A 22,372-nucleotide genomic window follows, 5' to 3' on the forward strand; every position below is an offset into this window, starting at 1 on the left:
GAATTGTAAGCTTGAGCCACCAGCATCAAGTTTCAAGAAACATTTTTACGATGAAGAATGAAAGGAAATCAGAGTTGATGCTGAGGTAAGAAAAACGCATGCTACGCTTCTTCCATTCTTGTCTTTGACTTTCATCCTGTCTCTAAGCATGGAGAGACTAAACGAGTGTTCTCTCGCTGTTCCAACTGGGACATTGCTGAGTTCAGAGAGCAGTGGAAATGTTATTCAAAAGCCAAACACCAGTTTCACCATCTGATCCAAATTCAAACACAAAGGCTCAGAAACTTGGGAGTGAAGGAAGGTAAATTCTTTGTGATGGGATTATGGATTATTTACATTTTCCTCCTTGAATTGCTTTCTAATATTCTGCAATAAGTATGTGTTTAATCAGAATAAAGCATCACACAGGATATATCTATACCTCTCCCTCTCTCCCTCTCCCTCTTCCTCCCCCCCCTCTCTATACATATATATTTATTTATGTTGGATATACCACTTGCATGACCTCATCTGAGGACTTCTGTGCTGTAAGAGTGCACATGCCAGTGTGCATGACCTTGGGGGAAGGAGAAAACTCCTTCCAAGTCTGGGCAAAAGTCATGACTCAGGCGATAAGCCTCAGGTGAAGGCATCCTGAAGTGCTCTTCATGCTCCTCCAAGTTAATTCCATAAAGGATGCCATTTTTATCCCCTTTTGTGTTTCTAAGGGAGCCCACTTGCACCTTGCTTACTCTTTGCAATATTTGATCACATGAAATTGTTTCACCTTTGTTGACAAAAATTAACTTCTCTTGCTCACTGACTGGAGATTGTTAACTTTCACTATGTACACTGTATAGATGCTTGTGATGTTTCCAATAAACTTGATCTATACCCACATGGTGTGGTTCACATTCTGCCTACCAGATACTTCTGTCTTGCACCTAGCATGTAGGGATAGCTTCTGCTGTCCACAGCTACAGAACTGATTTTTTTCCCTCTGACTTCTTGGAGAGCTGAGGAGTGTATTGGAAGTCAGGATGCAAATGACAAAGTAGAGCACTCAGAATTTGGGGAGCGTAGGGGGCCTTAGAACAAATTCTGAGAGTTGTACTCATTAACACAAAGACATCCAAGAAAGATAAATATATAGCTTTTGTCAGACGCAGCTCCTGTGTTCATTCTAGCACCCAGGGCTGTCTTCTCTCCTCTCACTGTTCACAGCCACAGAACTGATTTTTTCCCCCCTGACTTTTTGGAAAGCTGGGGAGTGTATTGGAGCTCAGGATACAAATGACAAAGTAGAGCACTCAGAATTTGGGGACCTTTAAACATTTGTTTCAGGCCCCCAAATTTTTGAGTGCCTTACTCATTAACACAAAGACAGACATCCAACAAAGATAAATATCAGTGTCTATCAGAAGCAGCTCCTGTGTTCATCCTAGGATCTATGGCTGTCCCCTCCTCTCTCACTGTCTACAGCCACAGAACTTTTTCCCCCCAACTTGGAGATTGAGGAGTGTATTTGAGCTCAGGATACAAATGACAAAGTAGAGGACTCAGAAATGGAGGCCTTGAAACAAATGTTTTGAGAGTTTTGACAAAGTAGAGCACTCAGAATATGGGGGCCTTAAATGTTTTTTTAAATTATTAAGGTGACATACAGAGGGGTTACAGTTACATAAGCCAGGTAATAAGTATATTTCTGTCAAACTTGTTACCCCTTCCCTCATTTTTATCCTGCTTTCCTTTCCCCTTTTCTCCCCCCAAGTTGTACTGATCATTTCCAACAGACTGTCTTGTGAAAATCACTGTTGCATTGGTTCCCCCCTCCTTGTCTTTTGTCTCAGCATTCTGTTGTTCTCCTTCCCTTCCCTAATTCAGATAAATCTATATACAACACCGGGATATCAAAATCAAATACAGTGACAACAGAAGATATACCATAGGGAGAAGAACATACAAAAGAAACAAGAAATCACATAGTACATTAAAAAACAACAGCAAAGAAAAACTTCTTGTGTCCATGTCTTGAAGTTCATTTCACTTAGCATCATCTTATATGACAGGCCGGGAATGTGGCTCAGTGGTAGAGTGCTTGCTTAGTAAGCATGGACCCCTGGGTTCAATTCCTGATATTACACAATAATCATTTTATATGATCATGTACAGAGCTATTGAGGTGTATACTAATTATTGCAAATAAGGGAATCCATGGGACCTATGTTTCTTTGGGTCTGGCTTACTTCACTTACTATGATTTTTTCCAAGTCTTTCCATTTCCTTACAAAATGGGACAGTGTCATTTTTTTTCTGATGGAAGCACAGAGTTCCACTATATATAGATCACATTTTCTTGATCCATTCATCTACTGAGGGTCATCTGGGTCGGTTCCATATCTTAGCTATGGTGAATAATGCTGTGATAAACATCGTTGTGCTGGTAGCTTTAGCGTGGCCTTGTTTGTGGTCATTTGGGTAAATGCCCAGAAGTGGGATTGCTGGGTCATTGGGGAGCTCTATGTGGAGTCTTTTGAGGAACCTCCATACTACTTTCCAGAGCAGTTGAACAAGTTCACATTTCTACCAACAATGCAGTAGGGTTCCCTTCTGTCCACATCCCCTCTAGCATCTGTTGTTATTAGAGTTCTTGATTATAACCATCCTAACTGGGGTGAGATGGAATCTCAGTGTTGTTTTGGTTTGCATTTCTTTTATGGCCAGAGAAGTTGAGCATTTCTTCATGTGTGTATTGGCCATTCTTATTTCCTCTTTACAGAAGTCTCTCCTTAAGTCTTTAGCCCACTTATTAATGGGGCACTTGGTTTTTGAGGACTTGTTTTTTGGGAGATTTAATTTTTTGAGTCCCAAATATGTTTCAGATATGAAGCCCTTGTCTGTTGTCTGGCTAGTGAAAATCTTCTCCCAATCTGTGGGCTTTCTGTTGATCTTGCTAGCTATGTCCTTTCCCATGCAGAAGCTCTGCTGTTTAATGTGATTCTGTTTATCCAATGTTTCTTTGATTTGTTGTATTTCTGGGCCTTTATTAAGAAAGTTTGACCTGTGCCAAGGAGACCTAGAGTATCCTCTATTCCTTGATGTAATATTTTCAAGGTATCTGCTTTTTCCTTGAGGTCTTTGATCCATTTGGAATTGTTCCGGTACAAGATACTATATAAGGATCTATCTTCAGTTTTCTACTCCTGTATAGTCAACAACAAAGGGTTTTATAGTATGCTTTTTGTGTTTTTTCCCATTTGTTACTGTTTTTGATTTCTGTTCCTTTGTCTTATATGCAAATCTATCTGATTTCAGGAGGATAAGGGAAGAACAGAAGTGGTAGGACAAAGAGTAAACTAATTCAGCAATGATACTTCTTAGACATTATGTTAAATATGAACTATATTCAATTTGTGGGGAAGGGAGGTGATAGATAAAAAATTGGGCAAAAACAAGGGAAGAGGTGACATTATTCAAAACCAAATGTACATATTACCTGATTTATATAATTGTAACCCCTCTGTACATCATCTTTAAAATAAAAATGATTCCAAATGGATATTTAATCTTGTGAAAATGTAACTTTAAAAGCAGATGGAAAGGTTAGGGAACAGTAATTTCTAAAAGGAGAAATGAGATGATGAAATCCGTCTAAGTTAGAAAAAATAGAGAATATACTTAGAATAAAATTTAAATTTAGATCCCATGAGGCAACTGTAGTGTCTATCACAGAGAACTGGGGAAATGACTATGAATCATTTATATATTGAAATCATACCTGAAATTCACATTAAGGTCTGATGAGAAAATAGTTCAGATTTTACTCAGATCCTCTATGCATTTGGGAAAATAGTTATGTTTTCACTTAACAAAGCTGAATTCCCTTGGAGTGGTTTTTAGCCCTGAAATCACAATGAAATTTTTTATCAGGCCTTATTAAGATGTCACACTTAGGGGCAAAGATGCAGCCTATAAGCCCAGCACTGGAGGCCAAGGTGGAGATCTCCACAGCTACCATGGTTTTCCCCTTGGTGCTATGGTAAGAAGGATGAAAGTGACCCAGACACTACAGAACACCAACATACTGAAGGTCAGGAACTTGGCCTCATTGAAGGTGTCAGGCAGGTCCCTGGTCAAGCAAGGCACAGTGAGGCTTCTCAGAGTCAAGGAGCACAGGGAGCCCAGGACCTGGTAGAAAGCAGTGAGGGAGCCCTTGTTGTACAGGATGATAATGTGGCCATGTTCAGAGTGTGTACCTGTGTCAATGAAGGGAGGAGAAGTTCCAAGTCATATCCTACAGAGAATCAGTTAGTGTACAGAAGGGGATGATCAAGTTTGGTGCACCTGACACAAATAACTGGTGTAGCTTGTTCTTTGAAGAAGTGACTGAAGGCCAGAACCACAGTAATAGTTTTAGCCAAGGCAGTGGAAACAGTCACAGTGAACACCACTATAATTATACTCTGCTGGAGGATACATGTGGCTGTGTTGGGATGTCCAATGAATAGTAAGGGGCAAGGAACACAGCATTTTGGGGAGATGAGCAATATGTAGCTTAGGGTTCTATTATTGGCCTTTATAATGGGAGTGTCTTGATTCTTATGGAAAACCCCAAGAACAACAGTTGTGGATACCAAGAAGCAGAGAGCCATGCAGGCCAAACCATTCCCCAAGGGATCTTCATAAGCCAGAAAGCTGTCAGCTTTTTAGCAAGCAGTTGTTTCTCTCTGGGTTGGCATACTGATGATCTGGACACCTCACACACTGGACCATATCTAGTGAGGAGTGGGGATTACCCTTAGTTCTTTTCAGTATTTTCATTTCTTCTTAGTCCCACCACTAAAGTACTTTAGTTTTCTTGTTTAGGCAATATTTCTTGGCATTATCTGCTTGCTCTTGGATTTCCCTTTGGCATAATTTAAGTGATTTTTCGATATCTGTGATTTTTTTTTTGGCCCAGATGGTGTATTCTGTCTTCTGTATCTGACACTCTACATTCCATTTCGATCACTCTGTTAAGTATGGCTTCCACTGTGGTTTGCATGGAGGAAATGGACTCATTTATGGATTCGATGTTGGTATAATCTCACCTTTTAGTGAGGTGTGTACTACCTCTATTTTTTGCATGCATTTCCTGTTTGAGACCCTGCATCTCTTTCGATAGTTCATCCCCATGTTCTTTAAAGTTCTGGTCTATTTCTTGCTTTAATTCTTGAGTCAGTGCCTCTAGCATCTCTTGCATGTAGGTTTTGTCTTCCATTCCTGCTTTGCTCCCACTGAGGCTCTCCCCTGGGTGGCTGATGGCTTTTGGGGGTAGCTTGCTATCCTGGGTATTGATAAACTTTGTAATTTTTTTCTCTATGATTTTTTGCATGGGGATTCAGGGCTTATTGGAGACTGATCTGAAATTTTGTTTGGTCAATAGTTGTCTTGTTTTTGCTTGGTTGCTGTTACTGGGTTGGTGGAGGGAGTCTGTACCTGGTCTTGGTTCTGTTGGGGGCCGACCTCCAGCTGCTGGTCTGACCCATGTAGGGCTCTCAGCTCTCTGCTGTTGATCACTGGCAGTTCCTGCCTTTAGAAGGACTGAGCAGTCTAGACTGCTCCAGTTTACTCCTACAGATGCTCTTGGCCAGATCAGGTGTGCTGGATGTACTCTCCCAGTTGCTGGAGTCTACTTTGGGCTCCTGATTTTTTTTTTTTGGCCAGTTTTGGGCCTGTACTCTGGGCCTGGGTGCTGTACCTCAGCTATTTAGCTTAAGTCATGTACCCTACCATTTGATCCATAGCACCACTTCTGGCCCTTTATGCTTATGTGGTGCTGAGAAATCAGATCCAGGGCCTCATGCATACAAGGCAAGCACTCTACCACTGATCCACCTTACCAGCCTGAGCTTCTGACTATTATCAGGTGCTGGCAGCCTGAGTTGTCCAATTTCAGGCCTGGGATATATTGACCGAGTTCTGGTGGGGTTTGGGCTTCTGGTTCTCTTGCCCTGGACACCCAGGTCTTTTGCTGTTATGGGCATGATTCCCAGGGGTGCAGTTCCCTGTTTTCCCCCCTCTGTTTGAGGTGTATGCTCAGCTTCTGACTTCAATCAGCAAGAGTTGGTTGTGTTGCTCAGTCACCAGATCCCCAGGCCTGGTCTTTGTTCCCAGTCCCCGGCCTGTGGCACTCCAATTGGACCCTGTGCTGCTGTGTATCCCACCTGGGTTACATAGCCTGGAGTACACAGTTCATGTTTCTTCCACTGTTGGAGGTTGTGACCCACGGGCGCTGTTCCTGGCTTGGGTGTTTAAGCAGGGATCTGCTTGTGATCTAGCCTGGCCAGCTGGATGTGCTCCATGGGCTGATGGAGCTCTCAAACAGTTCCCAGTTTTGGTGGGTTCTGTAGTCCAGATGTTGGGGTAGGGTCTGGTTCTAGGCCTGGAGGTTCCCACCTGCTCTGGTCTCCCTTGAGAGATACGCTGTCCCCTGCAAGGTTCTCACCCTGGAGCTAGTTTGTTTCTGTGGGATGGTGGTCACTGTTTGCCACTGCAATCAGAGTTCAGCTGAGATGCTTGTGGGCTGGGCCAGGCGGTGGTGGCACTGGATGTTTCTCCTTTGTCTCTGCTTCTGTTGATGCTGTTTGGGTAGGTGCTGCGGGATGGGCCTCCGGCCACAGGCCTCTGGTGGAGGTGTGGGGGAGGCATCTCTGTGCAGGTTCTGAGCACTGAGGTTTGTCTCTGTTTGCACTCTCTGGATCAGCACCAGTACCTTGCAGGTTTTCGGCTCTGGCGTTCTGTGGGCCACCTGTGTAGTTCTAGGGTTCCCACCATGGGGCTGAGTGTCTTTGGCGGGAGGGAGCCCCTCTGCTCAGAGAGTGAGGGGTGGGGCTTGGAGGCTCCCGGCTCAGAGGTTTCTCTGTTTGTCGCAATCAGTGGGTTGACATTGGTACCTCAGCCATCTTCTGTGCAGGTGATCTGCTGATGAACCCCTGTGTCTCTGGGGACTCCGGCAGCCCTTCCAGGCCGGGCTGGCCATGGCTTGGCGCATTGCCGTGCAGCCAGTAAAGGTTGGGGGAGGGGTTTTTGCGCTTCTCTGTTCTGAAATTCTTCCTTTTCTTTCTTTTTTTTTTTTTCCACCTCCAGTTTTCTCTGGGTGTTCATCTTTTTGTTGTTGGTAGTCTCTTGGGGAAATTAAGCGTTGGAACTCGAACTCTTTTTGGTTGGCGAGAGCTGTGGCGTTTCCTTACTGTCCTATCGCCATCTTGGTCCCCCCTCTCCCTTTTTGGTTTTAATATTTTGTTTTTTTGTATCACTTAATTGCTGTTCTAGACCTTATCCTTCATTGTGTGCATACTCAATTCACAAACTCTCAGCCTTAACTCCTTTAATTGTAGTATTATTTCTTTATTCTTATAGAATTTTTTTCTTGTCAGTCGTGGGGCTTGAACTCTGAGCCTGGGTGCTGTCCCTAAGCTCTTCAGTTCAAGGGGACTGCTCTACTGCTTGAGCTAAAGTGCCCCTTCCGGTTTTCTGATGGTTTATTGGAGATAAGTGTCTCATGGACTTTCCTGCCCAGGCTCTCTCTGAACCATTTTCCTCAGATCTCAGCCTTCTGAGTAGTTAGGACTACAGGTGTGAGCCACTGGTGCCCAGCTTTTCTATAATTTTTCTATTTCATGTCTAGACTTTTTCTCATTTTTCCTTTTTTCTTTATCTCTCTTCTCCTTTCCTTCTATCCTTTACCTCTCTCTGAATTTAGGTCTTAGTTATCTTCCCTCTCTACTTTTCCCTCCCCACATTCCTCTAATCTTATTTCTCTTCATAATTCTCCCTAGACCTATTAATTTGTGGTCCATTGACTCCTTTGATTTTCTTAGTCCAATGATCCATAGTTGTTTGCTGTTGAACTAGATTGTATCTGTAGAATGAGATTGTATCTGTACTCATTTTGACTGTGTCAAACAATCTGTGCAACTACAGGCTTCTGGTTGATATTGCCTCAAAATAGTGTTCTAGCTCACAATTGGTTTGGCTATCATACACAAATGGGCAGAACAAGAAGAAACACAAGAAAAATGGCAAGTCCAGGAATCTCAACTTCCACTCATGGTAATCAGGCAACAGAGCAGATAATGAATAATCCGGGGGAGAGTCCCTAAAATACTCTACAAACACTACTGCTAAACATGCTGAATTGAAAGATTGAGAGCTTGCAAAATCCTTGTGTGAGCATGATAGGGAAACATGAGAGCGTGATGAGGTTAACCAAAGATTAATACAGGTACTTCGTAAGTGTGATGAGACTAACCAAAGATTAATAAAGAAATTTTGGGAGCTAATCAAAAATTAATACAGGAATAGCCCTAGCAGGGTGAGAATTAAAAAAAAAAGATTAATGGAGGCATTCGTGGAATCCACAAACAGAAAGCTGGAGGAATCCATGGAGGCCACAAAGGGAATGCTGAATGAAGCCCAACTGAAGGAAAGGGAGTCCAATGAAACTATAATCAATCAACTAAGGGATTTGAGAATGAACACTGAAAACCAAATCAAGGAGGTAAAGAAGTGCTTACAAGATCTAAAACAAAGCTCCAACAAAGAATTTGAAGCCATCAAATCTGACCAATTAGGAAGGAAAGGAAATAAAAACCAAAGTAGAAAATCTTGATAGTAGGTTAGACCATGCAGAAGATCAAATCTCTGGGATTGAAGACAGCCTAGACCTTATAGAGGAAGAACAGACAAGTATTCAAGACAAATCCAAGAAATATGATAGATTCAATATTTAGAAGACACCATCAGAAGGCCTAATTTAAGGCTAATGGGTGTAGAGGGGACCTAGAGAAAGAAGTTAAAGGTCTAAGAAATTTATTTAACAGGGTCCTAGCAGGGAACTTCTGAAACTTTCAAAAAGATAGGCCCATTCAGATACAAGAAGCTTTTGAAACCCCAAATAGACCAGACCAGAACAGGACATCCCACAATCACATTGTAAGTCGCACAGGATCAAATGAGACCAAGGAAAGGATCCTTAAAGCTGTCAGGGAGAAAAGATAAAGTGAAACCTATCAGAATAACTTCAGCCTTTTCAGCAGAGACAATGAAAGAAGAGCCTGGAATGATGTATGCCATGCCCTAAAGACAAACAACTATCAACCAAGAATACTGTGCCCAGCTAAACTCTCCTCCATAACAGAAGGACAAATCAAAACCTTCCATAGCAAAGAAAAGTTGAAACAATATGTCTGCACCCAACCTGCCCTACAAAAGATACTTAAAATTCCCTACACATAGAAAACCAACACGAATATGACAAAGGCCAAGAAACATCCCCCAAATAGAGAATCCAAGAATCATAAGTAGAACCCAGTTGGCACAGCCCGCAAGAAAGTAGATAACATGGCAGGAGCTACTGAGCACCTCTCAGTCCTAGCTCTCAATATTAATGGACTTAACTCTCTAATTAAGTGACTAGATTGTCTAGTTGGATTAAAAACCAAGATCCTTCTATCTGCTGCCTTCAAGAGACACACCTTACCCACAAAATCACGCATATTCTGAAAGTGCAAGGCTGGAATAAAATCTATCAATCACATGGCCTTCATTAACAGGCAGGAGTTGCAATCCTAATATCAGATAAAATAAACTTCAAATGAAAATTAGTGACAAATATAAGAGAGTCACTACATGCAATTAAGAGACCTCTTCTTCAGGAGGATATTACAATTCTAAATATCTAGTCACCAAACAACGGAGTACCCAAATTTATCCAAGAAACACATCTGTCCATGAAAGTTCACATAGATCCAAAGACATTAATTTTTGGGAACTTTAACACACCATTATCCCCACCAGCTGGATCAACCCAGCAAAAACTCAACAGATAAACCTTGTATCTAAACAACTGCATGAATCAACTAGACTTTAACAGACATCTACCGAATATTTCACCCAGCAGCATAAGAATACATGTTCTTCTCAACAGCACATGGAACATTTTCCAAAATACACATTTTAGGTCACAAAGCAATTTTGTCCAAATTCAGAAACATTGACATTATGCCCTGCATTCTCTAAGACCACAAGGGAATCAAATTAGAATTCCACACCAAAAGCTGCCAAAGAAAATCCTGTAACACTTGGAGGCTGAACAATACCTGTTGAACCACCAATGGGTCATGGAAGAGATTAGAAAGGAAATTCAAATGTTCATGATATTTAACAAAAGTGAACACAGAAATTACCAAGTACGCTGGGTGTCACAACAAAGGCAGTACTCAAAAGCAAGCTTATAGCTCTGAGTTCCTACATCAGGAAATTGGAGTGTTCTGAAACCAACAACTTAACGTGGTACCTGAAGTTCCTTGAAAAAGACCAACAAGCTAAACCCCAATCCATTCAATGGAAACAAATAATTTAAATTAAATCAGAATTAAGTGAATTAGAGTCCAAAAAAAAACATAAAAAAGAATCACCAAATCAAAGAGTTGGTTCTTTGTAAAAATTAACAGACCATTAGCAAAGAGAAGAGAATACACCCAAATAAACTCAGGGATGAGAATGGAAACATCACCTCAGAAACAACCAAGATTCAGAACATTATAAGTGAATACTTCTCAAACCTTTATGCTTAGAAGGTTGAGAATCTGGAAGAAAGGGACGAATTTCTAGCAAATATTGACATGCCCAAACTAAATCAAGATGATTTAAAACAACTTAACAGACCCATATCAAGCACTTAAATAGAAACAGCAATAAGAGACCTCCCTCCCAAGAAAAGCCCTGGACCGGATGGATTTACAGCTGAATTCTACAGGGCCTTCAAAGCATAACTCACACCAATACTCCTCCAACTCTTCAATGAGATTGAAAGTTCACTGCCAGACTCTCTCTATGAAGCCATTGAAATCTTCATCCCAAAACCAGGCAGGGGCTCAACAAAGAAAGAGAACTATAGATCCATTTCTTTGATGAACATCAATGCAAAACTTTTCAACAATATTTTTGCCAATCGACTTTAACAACTCATCAAAAATCATACTTCATAATCATCAGCTTTCATTTCAGGGATGCAAAGCTGGTTCAATATATGCAAATCATTTAATATAATTCATCACATCAACAAGAGCAAGGATACGAATTGCATGATTATCTCAATAGATGCAGAAAAAGCATTTGACAAGATCCAACACCCTTTTATGATGAAAGCTTTGGAAAATCTAGGAATCCATGCAACATTCCTCAATATAATAAAGGCTGTGTATGACAAATCTACAGCCAGCATTATCCTTAATGGTGAAAGCTAAAACAATTTCCTCTAAATACAGGAATGAGATAAAGATGTCCACTCTCTTCCATTCTCTTCAATTTAGTATTAGAATGCCTAGCCACAACAATAAGATATAAATATAAAGGGATCCAAATAGGGAATGATGAAGTAAAATTCTCCCTCTTTGCAGATGACATGATCTTGTATTGAAAGAATCCCACGGACTCCACTCCCAAATTACACAAGCTGAACCGAAACTTTGGCAACGTAGCAGGGTATAAAATTAACCCTCAAATATCAATGATTTTTCTATATGCCAACAATTAGAAGAGCACGGCTGAAATCAGGAAAGCAACTCCTTTTGTAATAGCCCCACCCAAAATAAAATACCTAGGAGTTAACTGAAGAAGTGAAGGACCTCTACGATGAAAACTTAAAAAGGAAATCAAAGCAGAACTTAGTAAGTGGAAAAACCTCGCATGCTCCTGGATTGGAAGGATCAACATCACGAAAATGGCAATACTGCCAAAGGCAATCTACAAATTCAATGCGATACCTATCAATATCCCAACCTCATTCTTCAATGAAATAGAAGAAGCAATCCAAAAATTCTATGGAACAATCAAAGACCCGGAGTAGCAAAAATAATCCCTAACAGAAAGAACAGTGCTGGAAGAATATCAATACCAAATTTCAAACTCTACTACAAAGCCATAGTAATCAAAACAGCTTGGTTCTGGCACAAGAATAGACCTGAGGACCAATGGAATAGAATAGAAGACCCAGAAATGAGCCCACAGACCTATAGCCACCTAATCTTTGATAAGGGAGTTAAAAAAAATAGAATGGAAGAAAGACAGCCTCTTCAATAAATGGTGTTGGCAAAATTGGTTAAACACCTGTAGAAAACTAAAGCTAGAGGCTTCTATATTCCCACTCCACCAGAATCAACTCCAAATGGATAAAAGACCCCAAAGTCAAAGCAGATACCCTGAAAACATTACAGGAAGAAATAAGAGAAACCCTAGGTCTCCTTGGCACAGGGCAGAATTTCCTTAATAAAGACCCAGAAACACAACAATCAAAAAACGGCTGGACAATTGGGATTGCATGAAGCTGCAGAGCTTCTGAACGGTAAAGGACATAGCTAGCAAGATCAATAGAAAGCCCATGGATTGGGAGACAATCTTCACTAGCCATACAATGGACAAGGGTCTCATATCTAAAATATACTTGGAACTCAAAAATTTAAATTCCCCAACAACAAATCCTCAAAGAAACAACTGCCTGAATAATAAGTGGGCTAAAGACTTAAGGAGATACTTCTCTGAAGAGGAACTAAGAATGGCCAAAAGACACATGAAGAAATGCTCAACTTCTCTAGTCATAAAAGAAAAGCAAAGAAATTAGAATAGCTATAAACAACAAATCTAATAACAACAGATGTTGGAGGGGATGTGGACAAAATAGAACCCTACTTCATTGTTAGTGGGAGTGTAAACGTGTTCAACCACTTGGAAAGCAGAATGGAGGTTCCTCACAAGACTAAACATAGAGCTCCCCTATGACCCAGCAATCCCACTTTTGGGCATTTACCCAAATGATCACAAACAAGGCCATACTAAAGCTACCAGCACAACTATGTTTATCACAGCATTATTAACCATAGCTAAGATATGGAACCAACCCAGATGCCCCTCAGTAGATGAAGGGATCAAGAAAATGTGAGATATATATATATATATATATATATATATATATATATATATATACATACATATACACACACAATGGAATTTTATGCTTCCATCAGAAAGAATGACACTGCCCCATTTGTTAGGAAATGGAAAGACTTAGAAAATTTTCTATTAAATGAAGTAAGTCAGGCCCAAAGAAACATAGGTCCTACGGTTTCCCTTATTTGCAATAATATATGTCTAGGTCAAGCAGAAAAGATCAAAAACCATGTACATATGACCATATAAGTTGATGTTAAGCAAAATCAACCTCAAGATAGGGACACAAGAGGTTTTATCTTTCTTGCTGTTGTTTCCAATGTATTTACAATGTACCATGTGATCTTTTTTTGTTTCTTTTGTATGTTCTTCCCCATGGTACAACACCTGTTTTTACTGTATTTGATTTTGGTGCCTACATCTTGTATATACATCTTTCTAATTTGGTGATGGGAAGGGAAATAACAAAATACTGAAATAAGGATATAGACTATCCCATTATAACAATGGGATGAACTTTAGAACTTGGGGGGAGGGAGGGAGGATATGGGAAGGTGGAGAGGGAAGGGATAGTAGAGGAAAAACAAAGGAGGAAGTAACAATGTTCCACAGGAAATGTATCCATTACCTTACTCATGTAACTGTAAACTCTTTGTACAGTATCTTTACAATAAAAATATATGCTAAAAAGATTATAAAAAATTGAAAAAGAGTAGGTAGGAAAGAAGTATATACAAAGTCACATAGGATACATTCAGAGAAAACTGAATAATGACAATTCTTTCATGTTGACCCTCACAGAGTCAACTTGCAATAATCATCATAAAAGTAGGAAAATGAGTACATCCCTGTTACTTTTAAAGATATTTTCCCAAATATAAAAAAAATTTGAGTGAGAAATCTAGTATAGACATGCAATAGATTTTTACAAAGACATACATTTAATGTTAGGATGGATTTTTTCTCTTAGAACGAGTTTTGGCCCGTATACCCTGCAGAGAATTTCTATCTGGTCTCACCAAGATGACGTAGCACTTAGGGAGAAAGATGCAACCTAACAGGCCAGCACTGGAAGTCAAGATAGAGAAGACCTCCACGGCCACCATGGTTTTCCCCTTGGTGCTGTGGTAGACAGGCAGGAAGGTGACCCACACACTACAGAACACCATCATACTGAAGGTCAGAAACTTGGCCTCATTGAAGGTGTCAGGCAGGTTTCTAGCCAAGAAAGCCACAGTGAAGCTTGCTAGGGCCAGGGAGCCCAGGTATCCCAGGACACAATAGAAGGCAGTGGCTGAGCCTTTGTTGCACAGGATGATGATGTGGCCATGTTCTGAGTGTGCATCAGTGTCAACAAATGGAGGAGAAATGCCCAACCAGATTCCAGACAGAATGAGCTGGATCAGCGTACAGATGGGAATGATGAAGTTAGGCATTCCTGACACCAGCAACCACCGCATCCTTCTCCCTGAAGAAGTGACAGAGAAGGCCAGAACCACAGTAACAGTTTTGGCCAAGACAGTGGAAACAGCCACAGTGAACACAACTCCAAATGTGGTCTGCTGGAGGACACACGTGGCTGTGTTGGGATGTCCAATGAAGAGCAAGGAGCAAAGAAAGCAGCAGTTGAGAGAGATGAGCAAGATGTAGCTGAGAGCCCTGTTGTTGGCCTTGACAATGGGAGTGTTGTTGTGCTTGGTAAAAATCCCAATAACAGCAGTGGTAAGTGCAGAAAGGCAGAGAGCTAAGCAGACTAGAGTCATCCCCAGAGGGTCCCCAGAGTCCAGGAAGCTCTCAGATTTCAGCAGGCAGAGATTTTTCTCTGTGTTGGCATACTGATGATCTGGGCACCTCACACACTGCTCCAAATCTGTAAACAAGTAGGAATTACTATCAGTATGTCAGTAGTTACCTTGCTTCTCTATCCTTCTCCCAAGAGATTAATTTGCTGAGCTTAACCCAGTGTTCTGTGTTGTTGCTTTCTAAACCAAAGTACAAATTCTATGAAGCATACAATTCAATGTGAGTACTGATCATTTTATCCTCATAAGTTTTCTTACATTTCAGCATTTTCTTGAAAGCATTTCCCATTATCTAAATATGGAAGGAACAATCTACTCCACCTAATTAACATACCATCTGTAATAATCTGTGCTATTCCTTCAGAAACCACATACTTCCTGAGAAATGTATACATTATATTTTGGACCTGAATATGTAAATTCCAGAGAATCAGATATAATTGATAATCCTCATTATCTTCCCTATATTTCCCCACCTCAATTACACATTGAACTTTTCAAAGCAAACATGGTGGAATTTGATGGATATTTTCCTGACTCACTACCCTAATTTTGCTAACAGTGACATTTTATAATGTGAGTCTTCTCATCCAATATAGACTTCTTATTTTTGTCCTCTCCAAATTTTTACCTCATGTTCGACAATATCTAAAGTCTATCACAACAATAATTTTCTCTTATGATTTTATCATTTAATAGGTACTAAATAACATTTCTAAAAAATACACTTATGACTTATGATTTCAAAGTAGAAATAAATAATTTCTGAACCTTACACTCTTCATTCTCTAGAAATTGAAATATGTATTCAAATATGTCTAGAGTGTTCTAATAACAATAAAACTATGATCATATACCTTTCTTACAAATTAATGTGTTCTTTCAGTATGCTTCACCCAAAATGCTGCATTTTTCTAGACTTTAGCATAGAATTTATTTCAAGTGGTCCGCTTGAGTTTAACATTTGCTACATAATACATTTTGCCATATTACAGATAATGTTCTAACATGTTTTCTGTTGGAATGGATATCAGGTACATGGAAATTGGTCCACAAAACTTATCCAAATCTTTTATCACTCTGCAGGTGTCGTGACTTTTCTGGCAGGATTTTATCTTTTATAACATGCAAATTCCTACCTAATAAAAGGAAGGCTTTTGTCTCTATATGCTATCTATTGTGGATTGTTCCTATTGTCTACTATTGATTGAGAAACACTAAGGAGATATGGAGAATGTCTCCAATGCTTACACACTTACCTGTATCATTAGAAATCTCATTCTCAGGGCAAGGGATACAATCAAAGCAACAGACAGACTTTCTCTCCTGAGGGGATTTTCTGAATCCAGGACCACAACTCTCACTGCAGACAGACTGAGGAGTCTAAAAAAAAGCAGATTACTATTGATGACAGACAGGTTACTTATACATAATATCCTCAAATTCTACTATGGTAGGTATTTTGATCACTCAGAATCAAAATTTCTATATAGATGCTTGTATAAATATGTATATACACAAACAATAGGATGATATTTCAGATATTATATCATAATCAAAGAAAAGTGTTTTAAATCCTTCCTATGTCCTTCTTAATGGAAAAAGTAGGAACTGTTAAGTAACCATTCTTCTTCTTTTTTGGGAGGGGGTTGGTCAGGGGGCTTAAAAAATGGGCCAGGGCACTGTCCCTCCGCTCTTCAGCTCAAGGCTAGCGCTCTTAAGCCACAACACCACTTCTAGTTTTTTCTGCTTATGTAGTGCTGAGAAATTGAACCCAGGGCCTCATGCATGCAAGACAAGCACTCTACCACTGAACCACCTTCCCAGACTACCATTCTTTTTTTTTTGGGGGTCCGGTCATGGGGCCTGAACTCTGGGCCTTGGCTCTGTCCCTCAGCTCTTCAGCTCAAGGCTAGCGCTCTACCACTTGAGCCACAGCGCCACTTCTGACTTTTTTCTTTTTTCTTATGTGGTGCTGAGGAATTGAACCCAGGGCCTCATGCATGCAAGGCAAGCGCTCTACCACTGAGCCATCTTCCCAGCCCACCATTCTTCTTAAGGTGGGAAATCATCTAAAATAAGAAACAACTGGTCAATTGACTGTTAATTGAAACATAAAACAATGAATAAAATTAAACATTCTACATTATAAATTAACTTTCAAAGTTACTGTGTTACAGTGATATGGAGATTTGTAACATCATATTTATATTTGGAATACATAAGAAAAAATATTAAGAAATAACTTGGCAAATAAATATGCTCCATATCGACCCATTAATCAATTGCTTCATAAAAACATTTCTATATGGGAAGTTGGTAATTTACATTCTTGCATTATTGATGAAGACAAGAGGAATAAATTCTAGCAAGATATTTTGTTCATTTAGTCCTACTTTAGATCATCATTGTTTGATTCAACACACCTCCGTAAATGAGATGGGCCATTCTATGTTATCATTGGATAGAGATAGTTGATGCCCATGTGGTGCATATGGAGAAAAGTTTCCCACTTTCATCACTTGCCTAAGACCTTCTGGAAAATTGCAAAGGTTCACAATGTCATACTCTGCCACCAATTTCTTTGTCTCATCCAAAATCACTTGGTCACCAGCAGGATTGTTGAAATGGATGTTCTTCAGAAAGGGGTGGAGCTAGAAGATATACATCGACCAGGGTGAAGTTAGTCAAAAGTTCACACAGAAAATGGGAAGAAAGAGTATGGATCCATTGACGTTCATTTCTGTTTCAGAATCCATTTATAACAGAGTAATGAAGCAGAACAACTGAAGGTCTATGGATGAATAATATAAAATAATGCTGATAAATCCTAAGACTCAAGTAACTGTTCAACAAAACATTTCAAGATAAAAAATCTAGTACTTCACTGAAATAATCACAAATCATACACATTCCACTGCCTGGCTACACAGGCAGAGATTTTCTAATGAGTAACTCAACTGTGTAATTCAATGAAAAAGTTATAAAACTACCTCAATTAGAAATAAAGTATTTCTTATATTAAATACGAACAATTATGCAAAAAATTTTAATTATTGCTTGCCTGTTACAAATTCAAATACAAAATCAATAAGTACAAAATTGAAAGCGTGAGAACTGATGTGTTACAGATAGCTGGAATGAAAACAATAAGTAACGAATTCATTAAAAATTTACTCTTGCCAATGTGTTTTTTCAGGTAAAATTCTACACAGTTTTAAAACTATTTAAAAGCAGACTGGGTGATGGTGGCTCACAACTGTAATGCAAACTACTTAGGAGGCAGAAATCTGAGGATCCTAGTTTGAAGCCAGCCTGGACATGAACAACCATGAGACACTTATCTCCAATTACCTACCAAGAAAAACAAGAAGTAGAGTATTTGCTTAAATAGTCAACTACTCACATTGAGCAAAAGAAGCCGAGGCCCTGAGTTCAAGCCTAAGGGATGGCACAAAAAAATCAAAAGCAAAAACCATCACAGATAGCTAAGCTGAATAACCTCACTTTCTCTCTCTCTCTCCTTATTTTTTTCTTTGTTGGTACCGGAGCTTGAAATGTGGGCCTGGGTGCTGTCCCTGAGCTTTTCATCTCAAGGCTAGAGATTTACCACTTGAGCCACAGTTCCACTCCCAGTTTTCTGAGTGATTTATTGGAGATAACATTCTGAAGGACTTTCCTGCCTGGGCTGGCTTTGAACCACCAGCCAGTCTCCTGAGTAGATAAGATTCTAGGTGTGAGCCATTGGCGCCAGGCTTCACTGGGTCCTTTACAAAATCTGTCTTGACTACCTAGTTTGGTTTGAATGAATCCCTCTTACAATGTCAGTTTGCTGATAGCATTTACTTGCCAGTGCAAATCCTTCACCTGGAAAGGGGAAAACTGAAGTTTTCTTCCATTTCCCACTGGCTGTGCTTCTGCTTGACCAATAAGCATCTCATGAAGGGCCTGAGCCACAGCATACACAGCATTATATATATAGTAACTCTCTTCCATCATGCCCATGTCAAAAAGGTACCTAGGCAACCATTCCAAGGACGCATTGGCTGGACAGTTCTTCCAAGTGACACAGCTAGACTCAGAAAATGTGCAATTAAAAGAGCGAATCCACACCAAAGCAAGGAAATAGTCTTTTGGGTATTTGGATGGGTTAGCAGTTTTGATAAAATTGTTGAAACCAGAAATCTCTCCATGGTGGTGTGAGAAAATGAGAGGTGCATGGAGTGAATGTAACAAAAAATGTTTCATCACAGACAGAAATGTACTAAGGGAGTTTATGACCCAGACGTTTCCTAGACTTAAATATGTTGTGAAATAAGTGTATAACAAATTGAACATGAATTCATTGTCTCCGTAAATGACAACCACATTTGTGAATGAATTTCTAATTTTCTGATGAAAGGATACATAATCGGTTACTTCACGAAAGAAAGAAAGTGGTAGTATGTATTCAAAAGCTGTACAGATTTTTTGCTTGTTCATCTCTTGTCTCAATTGGGGCAGCATCCACAAACCATTCTCATCTTCTGAGATCAACAGACCCACCCACTTCCAGCTGAAATGAACCATCAAGGAAACCATGGCAAAAGCTAGAGATGTATCCTTGGGGGCTATCTGATAGACAGAAGGAAACAGGCGATGGTCACTCAGGACAGGATCAAACCTCCCAAAGTTCAGCTAGAAGGAAAAGAAAATGTGAAAGTGAGCAATTGGATTGACATAAACCACATCCTTAGTCCTGATGTGCATTAAGCAACACCTGAAATGATAAAAAGGCTTGTTTATCCCAGGTTTAGTAGTGCTTCCGTTCCTGAGGCCTATGTAGAAAATGAAAGAACCAGGTAAGAGATGGAGGTATTCCTGTGGTCTGCTATAGGCTGTTCTTACACTAAAGCAAGCCCATACGGACATCTCACCAAAGGTAATCCATTTGGAGCATTTCTAATTCAACATTCTTCTTCTAAATGCATCAAAAACCTGAGAATGGCATCAACTAGTCATGCTTTCATCCCTCAGCAGCCCTCCTGTTCTCACCTGTGGAAATCTGTAGAGGTCCAACACTGTTGCATACTGGGAAGAGATTTGGCCTGCTGGTCCAGTCAGTGTTACTACAGTCTGACTTTCTCTCTTACAGTCATAATTCAGGATAAAATCTTTCCCAGAGAGGCTTAAGACAAGACTTCTATACAGCACATAGTATCTTATTCCATGTGAATGGGCAGAAAATCCCATAGTGATGTTAGGCAAAAGATGAGGATTTTTGTTGATCTCTTCAACAGCAAAAGCCAAAGCTAGAATAAACTGGTAGTTGTTGAAGTTATAGCTGTAGAGAGGGCACAGGAAGTATCTTCAATCTTAAGTATTGACGTGAGGGAATAAATGTTTGTTTAGAAAAGAACATGCATATATTGAAACTTTGCCCCTAACATGTTGAATTAGTACATGAGGTTTTGGGGATTTTTTTTTGTCAGCTTTGTGGCTTGCATTCTGAGCCTGGGCACTGTCCCTGAGCTCTTCAGCTGAGGGTAAGTGCTCTACCACTTGAATCACAGAGCCACTTCTGCTTGTCTGGTGTTTATTTGGAGATAAGAGTTTCATGGGCATTCCTTCCAGGGCTGGCTTTGAACGGCAATCTCTTATCTCAGCCTCCTGAGTAGCTAGGATTGCAGGTGTGAGTCACCAGCACCTGGCACAATATGAGTTTTAGGTAGATAATTCATTCTGAGTGAGATCATGAAAGTGTTTCTCATGAATTAGATTTATACTCTCATAAGAGAACAAAGAGAACTTGCATTTCCCCTTTGTCAAATAACTTGGTCTTGAAACATGAGACATTTTCTCATAAATAACCAACCAGTCCATGTCTGAAGGTTGCTCTTGTAAATGCTACAAGAAGCAAAGTAAATCCTATTATCATGCTAAAGTTGATATTCTTTCTTTCTGTTGCAGGATAACCTTACTCAGTTAATGTCTTACGCTGTGAGAGAGAGAATCATTGAAAGCAAGAGCACACATGAGAATAATCCTCTTCTCAGAAAAAGTAAATTAATGAAAAAAACACCTCCCAGAACAGTAGCAAAAGTTGTAGGCAGGAGAACTAAATTCTTACTGAAACGATGGAAAATTAGATGCATTGACAAATAGAAAAAGAACTAATTTCCCTTTATTCTGCATCCAAATTTATGTTCCCCTATTTATGATATAGAAAGAGAATTAAATCCAGACCTTTGACTACAAGGGAAGATATAAAGCAACCTTGAAGCTATCCGTTTTTGAAAATGCCCCATGTTACTTCTGCCAGACAAATACCATTAGAATGAATGTCTAAATTGCTAGTAAGCTAGAGTATTCCAAAGTATCTCCTTAAACCCTTGGTGATGGTGAATAGAATATGAGGATTGGCAGTCAATTTCCTGAGGAGGAAGACATGAAAAGTAATTCACTGTTATTTCTCAAAACACTTTTCCAGGACCACTAACTTTAGAAAAATTAACCAACTAAAGGTGTTATAAACAGCAGGAAAGATTTGCATTGAAAAATACATCTTTTCTAAAATCATATTAAGGAAAATTAAGAAAAATGAAAAAAATTCTAAAGAAGAATTCAATTTTCTAATATACTATCATACATCAGCAAGTTAATTTGATTTATGGTAATCCCTTAAAGAGAAAGCATAACAGCTCCATAAGGTGCTATGTTTCTGTTTTGGCTTCATATTTGTAAACATGTGAAATTTATGTAATCACATCATTTAGAAATATTAATGGTGAAGACAGACCTTCAAAAACATGAAAAATTCTATTGATGATCCTTTTATTCTTCACCGCAGAAGAGGTTTTTAGGAGTCCTAACCAAAGATGATGAAGAAATCACAATAAGTTGGACCCAGAAAAGACTACATCTTAGTAGATGAAGAGAAGAAAGAGAAGAATTAAGCTTGTTCAACTTACCAACTCAATAAGACTCTAACTTAAAGGAAATGGAAATGAAAGAACAATCATTTCCTAAATCAAAGAGTAAAATCGACAGCAAAACTGAAATCCCTGAACATATCTCTCCATAAATAGACTGGAAAATGAATATTGTTAAAATATTCGCAGTAGTGAAAATTATCGACATATTTATGGAGTCTATACCTAAATGCTGGGGTCATTTAATAAAGGAGTAGAAAAACAATGAAAAGCTTGTAACTAAAAAAATCCTTGAATGACCACAGCTATGTGGAATAAACAAGTAGTAATACAATATTTGGCAATACGCGATCTTAACTTTACCATTGACTCCTAGTACAATTTTAAACTAGACTAGTAGAAGTCATGGAGTTATGCGTCTTGCTCAGGCCTAGACTCCAAACAACTGAAGATGCTGAACTATAAGAAGTGTGACTCAGATGTATAGCCTTGGCAGAAAATAATTTCATGACTATATTATCTAAAAACTACTAAAATTAAAATGAGTCATGTCATAGGCAGAACAAACAGCAAAATACAATAGAGGGTCCAATAAAACCCACATAGTTGCAAAAGTGAATATTGAACACAGCTTCTGTTACTGAAAAATGGCCTCTATAACCTGTGGTTCCTCTGAAAATACAGACATCC

The 22,372-nt window shown here is 39.4% G+C and overlaps 1 protein-coding gene across 1 annotated transcript in view; it reads right to left on the reverse strand.

Annotated features, from left to right (window-relative positions):
• Positions 1-13,916: 13,916 nt before the first annotated feature.
• Positions 13,917-22,372, reverse strand: part of LOC122124065 (vomeronasal type-2 receptor 116-like) — a 29,130-nt gene continuing 20,674 nt past the window's right edge. The window contains exons 2-6 of the mRNA XM_042698712.1: positions 19,806-20,094; positions 18,639-19,448; positions 17,198-17,425; positions 16,031-16,154; positions 13,917-14,839 (exon numbers count right to left, since the gene is read on the reverse strand). Of these exons, the coding sequence (XP_042554646.1) occupies positions 13,917-14,839; positions 16,031-16,154; positions 17,198-17,425; positions 18,639-19,448; positions 19,806-20,094 (2,374 nt within the window). The remainder of the gene's footprint in view (positions 14,840-16,030; positions 16,155-17,197; positions 17,426-18,638; positions 19,449-19,805; positions 20,095-22,372) is intronic.

Source organism: Dipodomys spectabilis, unplaced genomic scaffold, assembly GCF_019054845.1.
Source record: "Dipodomys spectabilis isolate Male_0828 unplaced genomic scaffold, ASM1905484v1 ptg000006l, whole genome shotgun sequence".
Classification (NCBI taxonomy): domain Eukaryota; kingdom Metazoa; phylum Chordata; class Mammalia; order Rodentia; family Heteromyidae; genus Dipodomys; species Dipodomys spectabilis.